This window comes from Terrapene carolina, unplaced genomic scaffold (genome assembly GCF_002925995.2).
Source record: "Terrapene carolina triunguis isolate 2854851 unplaced genomic scaffold, T_m_triunguis-2.0 Scaffold89, whole genome shotgun sequence".
NCBI lineage: Eukaryota > Metazoa > Chordata > Testudines > Emydidae > Terrapene > Terrapene triunguis.
Window position 1 is genome coordinate 28,360,031 of NW_020664440.1, and position 8,351 is coordinate 28,368,381.

The 8,351-nt window shown below is 59.3% G+C and overlaps 2 protein-coding genes across 2 annotated transcripts in view; one reads left to right on the forward strand and one right to left on the reverse strand.

Annotated features, from left to right (window-relative positions):
* Window positions 1-555, forward strand: part of BBS1 (Bardet-Biedl syndrome 1) — a 31,302-nt gene extending 30,747 nt beyond the window's left edge. The window contains exon 9 of the mRNA XM_026650453.1: window positions 475-555. Within this exon, the coding sequence (XP_026506238.1) occupies window positions 475-555 (81 nt within the window). The remainder of the gene's footprint in view (window positions 1-474) is intronic.
* Window positions 556-1,326: 771 nt separating this feature from the next.
* LOC112119206 (transmembrane emp24 domain-containing protein 10-like) lies at window positions 1,327-3,553 on the reverse strand. Its single transcript, XM_024217786.1, has 5 exons — window positions 3,350-3,553; window positions 2,873-2,993; window positions 2,451-2,524; window positions 1,924-2,050; window positions 1,327-1,746 (listed from the first exon to the last, which is right to left on the reverse strand). Exons 1-5 carry the CDS (start codon window positions 3,551-3,553, stop codon window positions 1,625-1,627), a joined length of 648 nt encoding a protein of 215 aa, XP_024073554.1. The 3' UTR covers window positions 1,327-1,624.
* Window positions 3,554-8,351: the final 4,798 nt, after the last annotated feature.

Genomic DNA, 8,351 nt, shown 5'->3' on the forward strand with positions numbered 1-8,351 from the left:
TAATAAATTTGTTAGTCTCTAAGGTGCCACAAGTACTCCTGTTCTTTTTGCGGATACAGACTAACACAGCTGCTACTCTGAAACCTGAGGTAAGTAGATCCATTCCCTGAGAGCAGCACTCAAACCTGCAGCACACACACAGTGCCCACAGCGGGTCCGCTTGAGCCACATCACTTCCCTCCAGACAGATGAACAAGAGAGGAGCAGGAGTTTGGGGGAGGGAGGGTTTAACAAAAGACACAAAGACAGCAAGAAGAGTTCCAGGCAGTTTACCCCCAACAATGGGTGATTTGGAGCCAGCCAACATCGGGGGAGGGAGGATAAGGAACACTTCCCATCAACACTGTTAGACAAGGTGGAGACTTTAGGTGTGTGGGGGAGGGGGTGTTAAAAGGAACCTTGGAGTCCAGAGCCATGGCAGAGCCAGGAGTAGAACCAGCAGACCTGACGCCCAGCACTCCCTCCTCCACCCAGGGACAACAGGTTTGTATAATTTTTGGTACTGCCCAGAGCGGGTCCAAGTCCTGCAGGCCCCACCTCACCCCCACCGCCTAAGGCTCTGGGAGGGAGTTTGGGTGTGGCAGGGGGGGAAGGGTCAGGCTCTGGGAGGGAGTTTAGATTCAGGCTCTGGGCTGGGGAAGGGGGTTGGGGTGTGGGAGAGGGTGAGGGGTGCAGCGCTTACCTCAGGCAGCTCCCAAAAGCGACCCACGCCCCCCTCTGGCAGCAGCTCCTAGGTGGGGGGCTAGAGGGGTCTCCACACGCTGCTGCTCACAGGCAATGCCCCTGCAGCTCCCACTGGCCACAGCTCAGGGCCGGGGCAACGCACAGAGACGCGCCCCCAGGGGCCGCAGGGATGTGCCGTCCGCTTCCGGAAGCGGAGCGGGTGGGCAGGAAGCCGCCTTAGCCCCATTGTGCTGCCGGTGGTGGCAGCAGGGGCCCCGGGCCCTTTTAAATTGCCCAGGGGCAGCAGGCAGGGCTAGGGGAGATGCTCTAGGGGAGGCAGCTGGCAGGGCCAGGGGAGAGACCCGGCCCTGAACTTTGGTGGAGCTGGGCCCCCGTGCTCTCACATTGGTGGAGCACGGGCCCCACAGGCCCATACAACTTGCACCCCTGCCCCCACCATGTTCTAATCCGGTAGCTGCACCCCTCTCCGAGGCAGGGACAGAACGCATCTTTCATGCCACATCCCAGCAGGCAGTGCATAGAGGGGATACAGTTTTCTCCAGAGCAATCCCAGGGACATGATAGGACGGGGCTCCCAATGGAATCAGGGGTGAGGTGGAAGTTTCCCCCCACCTCCTCACAAAATGCCATCACAAGCCAGCATCCCAATTAACTATTTATTTTAAAATAATTACAACCCAATCCCTCCCGATCACGGTGCCGTCATTACCGGATCCTCTGTTAACTACAGGATCCTTAAACGTGGGGGTAGTTGGATCCCTATTGGGGGGCCAGAACCCCCTCTTCCCACCAGAATCCATTCCTGATGGGCAGAGATGTCCAGTGCAGGCACCGCTTCCCACTAGAGCTGAGAGAGGCTGGATGTGGATTCTAGGGCCATCAGGAAAGGAGCCCGGCGCAGGGGGGCCTGTGAGAGAGGCAGACACACCCAAGGGGCTGCTCACTCGATGAGCTTCTTGGCCTTGAAGAAGCGGCGCAGGTAACAGACTTGCCAGGTGGCCAGGCCCACCAGACACAGCATGGAGAAGATGCTGAAGTAGAGCACGCGGGTGCTGGTGGACTCTGCGGAGAGAGAGACATGGGGTGAACAGGGGACCCCAAAGCATCATCACAAGTGGCTTCCAGCCACTTCACAGGCGAGAACCCAGGCGTCCTGGCTCCCGGTCCCCTCCTCCTGTGTTCTGTCCCCAGCCCTGGGAGGAGAGTGGGGTCTAGTGGGTACATGGGGTGCCTCCTCACCATTTGTGTCCCTCATTTCCTCCTCCCGCTGCTTCATGTAGGCAAAGTCCTTGACGATGGATTCAGAAAGGTCCTCGAGACGTCGTAGATCTACCTCCAGGGGCTTCAGCTTCTCTGCCTTGGCAATCTGGGGGTGGGGACAGTGGGAATGAGATGCACAATTCCACCCCGCACTGAGACGTAGCCACCTCTGGGGTAAGGCATAAGGGCTGTCTATACAGGGATCTCTTGTCCGGTGCTGAGACACGGCCATCCTGGACTGGGCACAGGGGCTGTTTATACAGGGATCCCTCGCACCATGCTGAGATGCGGACGCCTCTAGGCTGGGGCACAGGGGGCTGTTTATACAGGGACCCGTCAGAATTCTGGCCCTCAGGCTTTAGCAGAGCTGGGGATACATGCCCAGTTGGGTGGATGTTGTCAAATCTGTCCTTGGGCTGAGATTGCTGGTACCCCACCTTCCCCATCAGGCACAGGACAGAGGGGCAGCTGCAGGGGGTGGGGGACTCAAAGGGGGTGTTACTCACGTCTTCATAGTTCCGGGCCTCCACCCCATGTTTGACATTGAGGGTGATCAGCTGGTCAGGAACTCGGAAACCCACTGGGGAGGGAGGGATGAAAGAAAAGTTATAACTGTCACAGGGGAGGGAAGAGCTGGTGCATGACCCCACTTCCCTTCCAGTCAGGGATAGAACCCTAGAATCCTGGTTCTCAGCCTGTCCTGCTGTAGTCACTAGATACCACTCCCCTCCCACAGCCAGGAATAGACCCCAGGAATCCTGGCCCCCAGCACCCTCCTCAATGCTAACCACTAGACCTCCCTCATGATCACACGTTTCCTGGCCGTGCTGAGTGCGGGAGACCCCAAATGGGGGTGGCAGGGAGCTGTGGGGTGGGAGGAATGCCCCCCAGGACGCAGAATCCCTGCACCAGGAGTGAGACCTCATACCCGACTGGGCGTGGCTCTCGAAGCAGATCTCGTAGATCTCATAGTCGTCTGTGGTGAAGGCGAATTTGCCCTTCTTGGCATCTTCCTTGGAGTAGAGCAGGTGGCCGGAGGAGTCTGTCACCTGGGGTGGGGGTGGGGACAGACTGTGATCCCACAGTACTACCCATCTCCCCGGACCAGGCTCCCAATGCCTACGATGATCTTGTTCCCCAAGAGGATAGGGGTGTAGTGTGTCCCCTCCACCCAGGAGTATGGGGTGTCCAGTGGGGAGATGGGGGTCCCTGATATCCTTCTTGGGGGAGGGCGTCACATAACTCCGAGGTAAGCCTCGGACCTTGGAGAACAAAGGGGCGGTCCTGGGGTGGTGCACAGCGTAGGGGGCAGGGCACCCGAGGGGTCACGGGGGTGGCCCCGAAGCCAGCGCTAACCACGGAGGGAGGGTTCGGGGGTGCGGCGGGGATCCCTAGGGGCTCTCACCCGGAGATCGGTCCTGGCCCCCGGCGCCCCGGCCTCTGACACCTCATATTCCCCGGTCACCATGACGTCGCGGTGCATCTCCTCTTTCAGGCACTTGCGGGTCTGCGCCGGGAGCTGGAACGAGAGCGCCCCGCACCCGCCGGCCAGCAGCAGCGGCAGCAGCAGGGGACCCAGGAGTCCGGGGCCGGGCCGCGGCACCCGCATGGCCTCGAGACGCCGCGTCCGGCTCCCCCTAGCAGGTTGATTCGGTTGCGTCCGGCTCCTCTGTCACACTGTCCCTGAGCTGATTCGGTGGCGTCGGACCTGGCGCTCACCCGACGTGGCGCTCGCTCTATGGTCCGGCCCCCACCCCGCAGCGGGGACAGGCCCTAGCCGTGCTTCCGCTTCCGGCTCCACTCTACTCCATCTCCGGCAGCGCGAAATAGAGTCCGGGCAGCGCGAACTTCGGACCGCGGGGGGGGGGGAGAGGAAGTGCGCAGGCGCGGAGCGATCTCGGCGGGGGGGCTCAGGAATTTGGTGGGGCTTCTCTCCTCCCCTTCCTCGGGCTGCGGGGAGGGAGGTCTAATGGATAGAAGCAGGGGGCCAGGACTCCTGGGTCCTCTCCCCAGCTGCGGGGGGCGGGGTCTGTATCTACCAATGGGCAAGAAATGTAAAAATTAAGTGAATCCGCTTTACAAGCGGAGAGGCGCTGGGTGGCGCCAGAGAGCAGGGGCCGGGCAGGGGCCGTACGTGCAAGGAGTCAGGGGGAGCAGCCCTGACCCCTCTGCCCCGCCCTGGGCCAGCAGCCAGGAAGAGAGCCCCAAGGCTCGCTGTCCGGGGCAGGGCAACCCTGTATCCCTCCTTCCCTCTCAGTCCCCCCCCAGTATCCTTTAGCACCCCACCCCCTTCTCTCATCCCCTATGCCCTTTCCACTCCCGCGCCTGCTCCACAGCTTGCCCCCCCAACCCCGCACACCCCTCTCCCATGTCTTCCCTTCCACTCCTGCTTCCCCGATCACCCCAAACATCACCTCTCTACTCTCCCTCATTCCCCCTGCATGTCCCTCCCTCTCCTCATTCCAACCCGCCCCCTTCCCTTCCTCCCCCCAATCCCGGTCTGTCCAGGGGTTGGCCAGGCAGGGAGCCCCAGGACTGCCCCCTGGAGCAGGGCAGGGCAGGGATCAGCCCCCAAGTGCTGCTGACCCTGGTTAAAAGGCTGTGATGGGGTGAGGCTGAGAAGGCACTGGGTGCAAGGATGCCTAGAGTGTGTCTCAAGCCCTGGCACCACTCCCCGCCTGCAGCGGGGCTGACACTGCATAAAAGAGAGAACCTGGCAGCCACAAGGAAATTAATGTGCCAGGATGGGGCAGGGGTGGGGCAGACTGATCCCCTACCCCCTCAACAGGGCCCCAAGAGGTTAATAGGAGTGTGAGTGGGAGAGAAGGGCTAGCTGGGGACTTCCCCCCCCCATGCAGTGTTATGGCCCCCCTTACTATCAGAGCCACCTGGGAATTGATAAATGGGATGGGGGGATATGGAGAGTGAGGCAGGGAGGGGATATGGGGTCCCTAGAGCAGCCACAGGTGTTGGGGGAGGCATAATAAACCTAGTGGGGAGGGAGGCACAAGCAGCTGGGAAGTTAGTCGGGATGGGAACATCCCAGCTGGGAGAAATTGGGCCTGGGCTGGAGAAAGGTGGGTGCAGCCCAGGCCCAGTTTCCAGCTGGTGCCGGGTAACCCCTGGGAAGGATTGGGGCTGGAAAGAGGAATGGTGACCACCCATTGCCCCTGGTGGCAGGGGGCTGAGGTTCCTCTAGGGTTACCCCCTGTGTAATCGGCAGGGGGCTGGGAATAGCCCTGGCTCCCTGCTGCATAGTGTTATGGGAGGTATCAGGGGCCTTCCAGTCATTGCAGCTTGGATCAGAGCCCTGGGACAGGTGAGTCTGAGCACAAAGCAGGACATGAGCTCAGGTATATTGTCAGCAAAACAAAGGAGACTAGTAGATTTGAAGACTGGTTGGCAGGGGGGAAACTGAGGTACGAGGTCTCTAGGGAAGAGCAATATCCCTTTATCCTTCCCTATCTGTGGTAGATGGCAGTGGGGATGGAGCAATTGCTCTGCTTGCGTCAGCCCTGCCAGGTGCTGGCGTCAGAGCCAGGAGGGTGGGGATGGGACAAGACTGCACCTGCTGGAATCACACAGCCCAGCTGAGAATGTGAACCACCCCCTGTCTGTCCTTTTAAAGGGAGATATACCTATCTCATAGAGCTGGAAGGGACCCTGAAAGGTCATTGAGTCGAGTCCAGCCCAGCCCCCTGCTTTCACTAGCAGGACCAAGTACTGATTTTGCCCAGATCCCTACGTGACCCCCTCAAGGACTGAGCTCACAACCCTGGGTTTAGCAGGCCAATGCTCAAACCACTGAGCTATCCCTCCCCCCGGAATAGCTAGGAGCTCCCTGTACAGCCAGAGTTCCCACCCTGCTCCCTACAGCACCCCCTGCTGCGGGGCTTGAGGGGAACAGGCTGCTGTGGGCTTGGAACTTGAGAAAGGGAGCAGGGGGTGTGGCAGAATGTGCATCCACACATAGAGGGTGTGTGTTGCAATTGCTGTTGTGTGTGATTATGGGCAATTGTCAGGGTTAGGGTTAGGGTGAGAGTCTGGGCAATTGTCAAGCTGTATACATGTGTATGTGCGCAATTGGGTGAGTGTGTTGCAATTGGCGTGTTTGTATGTGCAATTGGCATTGCATATGATTGTGAAATCAGGAGAGGGCTGTGCAGTCTTCATTGTGTGTAGTTGAGTGATTGTTGCTGTGTAAGGGCATTCACACACTAGATCGCATAGGTTGGTGTCTGTGCAGACCCATAATGAGTGTGCACTATGTGCCGGTTTGTGGCTGGCAGCCTCCCTGTTCAATGGATGCTGTTTGTCTGACACGGGGTGGGGCTATTTGGAGAGCCTCTCCCCGTGAAGTACAGGTCTCCCACCCTACACTGACCCACCTGGACTCTGCTTAGTGTGGAGACCTGCTGCTTTGGCTGAGGCCCAGTGGCTGATGGTTGCAAGCTGGGAGCACAGGGGGCAGGAAATCTCTCTCTCGGTGCTGGAGATCCCCCCAGCTCATGGGGTTGGAATGACAGGCGCCTGGGTAGAGGAACGTGCCAGAGGCCTGCAGTGATTCAGAGGGGGATGAGACTCTGGGTCCTGTGGGGAAGGAAGAGGTGAGGTCTGGGCTGTGCCAGATACAGGGGCACAGTCAGTACCGACTCGGCACTCCTGGACCTGGGATTCTCCTTGTCCTAAAATGGGGCAGCAGCATGGAGACTCCCTTCCCCAAATGGCCTGCCGCAACCCCCTTCCACAGGGGATTTGGCTGTCACTGGACCATTCAGCCCTTGGCCTTTCTGCTTCAGCTGGTGTGATGCAGATGCCCCCAGGGGGGCCCACAACTCAATCCACCAGCACAGCTGGGAATGGCCTACAGTTATGAATGACCTGGGTCTGGATTGGACCTGGTGCCCTGTAGCCCCTTGCCCAATCCCCTGAGCCAGCCGGGGTCAGAGCCCCAAGAGGAGAAAGGCCCCTTGTCCACTCCCTCCTTTGCTCTGTGTCTCACCCAGTCTGATTTTTTTCTTTCAAGAATCTCCCAGCCCTGAGATGATTGAGTTGAATGCCCCCGCTGGCTCCAGGACAGGGCACTAGCTGGGCATGGTTCCAACAACCCAATATGCCATCCTGGCACCATTTTCCCCCAAGCCCAAGGAGGGCCCTACCCTGGTGCTAAGGGGCTGCCATACAACTGCCTGCCTGAGCTGGGAATAGAACCCAGGAGTCCTGGCTCCCAGGGATCTTCTCCCTGCATTCTGTATAGCACTGTCAGTACATGAAGCCTGTAGGAACAGGGGGAAGGGCTTCAGGGGAATGGGGCTGGGGAGAGGCAAGAGTGAGGGGAGGGGGCAAAACTGCTTTTGGTAAAGGGCACAGCTCTGGAGTCTCTCTATTAGGCCAATCCAGGCAGACGTTTTACTGGGATGCTGGAAGAGCTACGGGATCTGCTGGCTTAGAGCAGGGTGGGGGAGTCAGGACTCCTGGGTTCTCTCCCAGCTCTGGGAGGAGTTGGGGGGGGTGTAGGACACCCCTGGCCCTTGGGTCCAAGATTGGGGTGGGCAGAGACCCCCAGGCCAATGGCACTTGAACCATCTCATCCTGAGGGGCCCCAGCCTGACAGTATTTGAGACTCAGAGCAGAGGGAGGCCCCTAAGCTGGGTGGGGTTAGGGGCGAGGAAGGAATATCCCCTGGGAACCACTGCACAAAGTGGCCCTGGCAACTCGGCAGCTAGGGGGAAGGTGGGGCTGAGCACATGGCTGGTGATCTTAAGGCAGCCCCTCCCCCATGCACTGCAGCACCCAGGGTCCCTCTGCTCTAGCATGCAAGGGGTTAACATGCCCTATGGATACAGGGAGCTGTTCGGAGTGTCCCAGGAGATGGTAACACTGGTACCCTGTTGTCCTTGAATTCCACAGGGGTAGCTCTCACTCTGGACTTGAAGCCCCCCTGCTATCCCAGCCCTGGGTCCCCCCCCCCATCTCTCCTGCTGCCACTCAATCCAGACTTGCAGCCCCTGTTATCCCAGCCCTGGATCTGTGCTGCATTAGGCTGGGATCCAAACCTCAAGTTGCCAGAGTGAGTAAAGTCAGGAGGAAAAGGAAGGGTGAGTAAGTGGATGAGTATACAGAGCTCTCGGCCGTCTCCTGTTTGGGATTTGGCCCATTCTCCCATTCCCTCCATAGACACAGAGGGGCCCTGCCTCATCCCTGGCAGCCACAAGCACTTGTGAGTGCCACGTGCTGATGATTTGGCGGGAGCCTGTGGAAATCCCCTCCACACAGCTCCATTGCTCTCCAGGAACCCGCAGGAAACTGGTGCTGCTTTCAAGTATGGAGCAAGGTGACTGGGCAGTTTGAAAGGCTGGGACACATGCACTCTGTTAGTGCCCCCAATGCCAGCCTGCAGCCCCCTG

What these genes read in the sequence shown, in the direction of transcription:
- LOC112119206 (XM_024217786.1), bottom strand. Translation starts at nt 3,553, where the DNA reads ATGCGGGTGCCGCGGCCCGGCCCCGGACTCCTGGGTCCCCTGCTGCTG. An exon ending in GGGCCAGGACCGATCTCCGG is followed by an intron (nt 2,994 to 3,349) that starts GTGAGAGCCCCT and finishes CCCCCACCCCAG; the next exon opens with GTGACAGACTCCTCCGGCCA. An exon ending in AGGCCCGGAACTATGAAGAC is followed by an intron (nt 2,051 to 2,450) that starts GTGAGTAACACC and finishes CCCCACCCCCAG; the next exon opens with ATTGCCAAGGCAGAGAAGCT.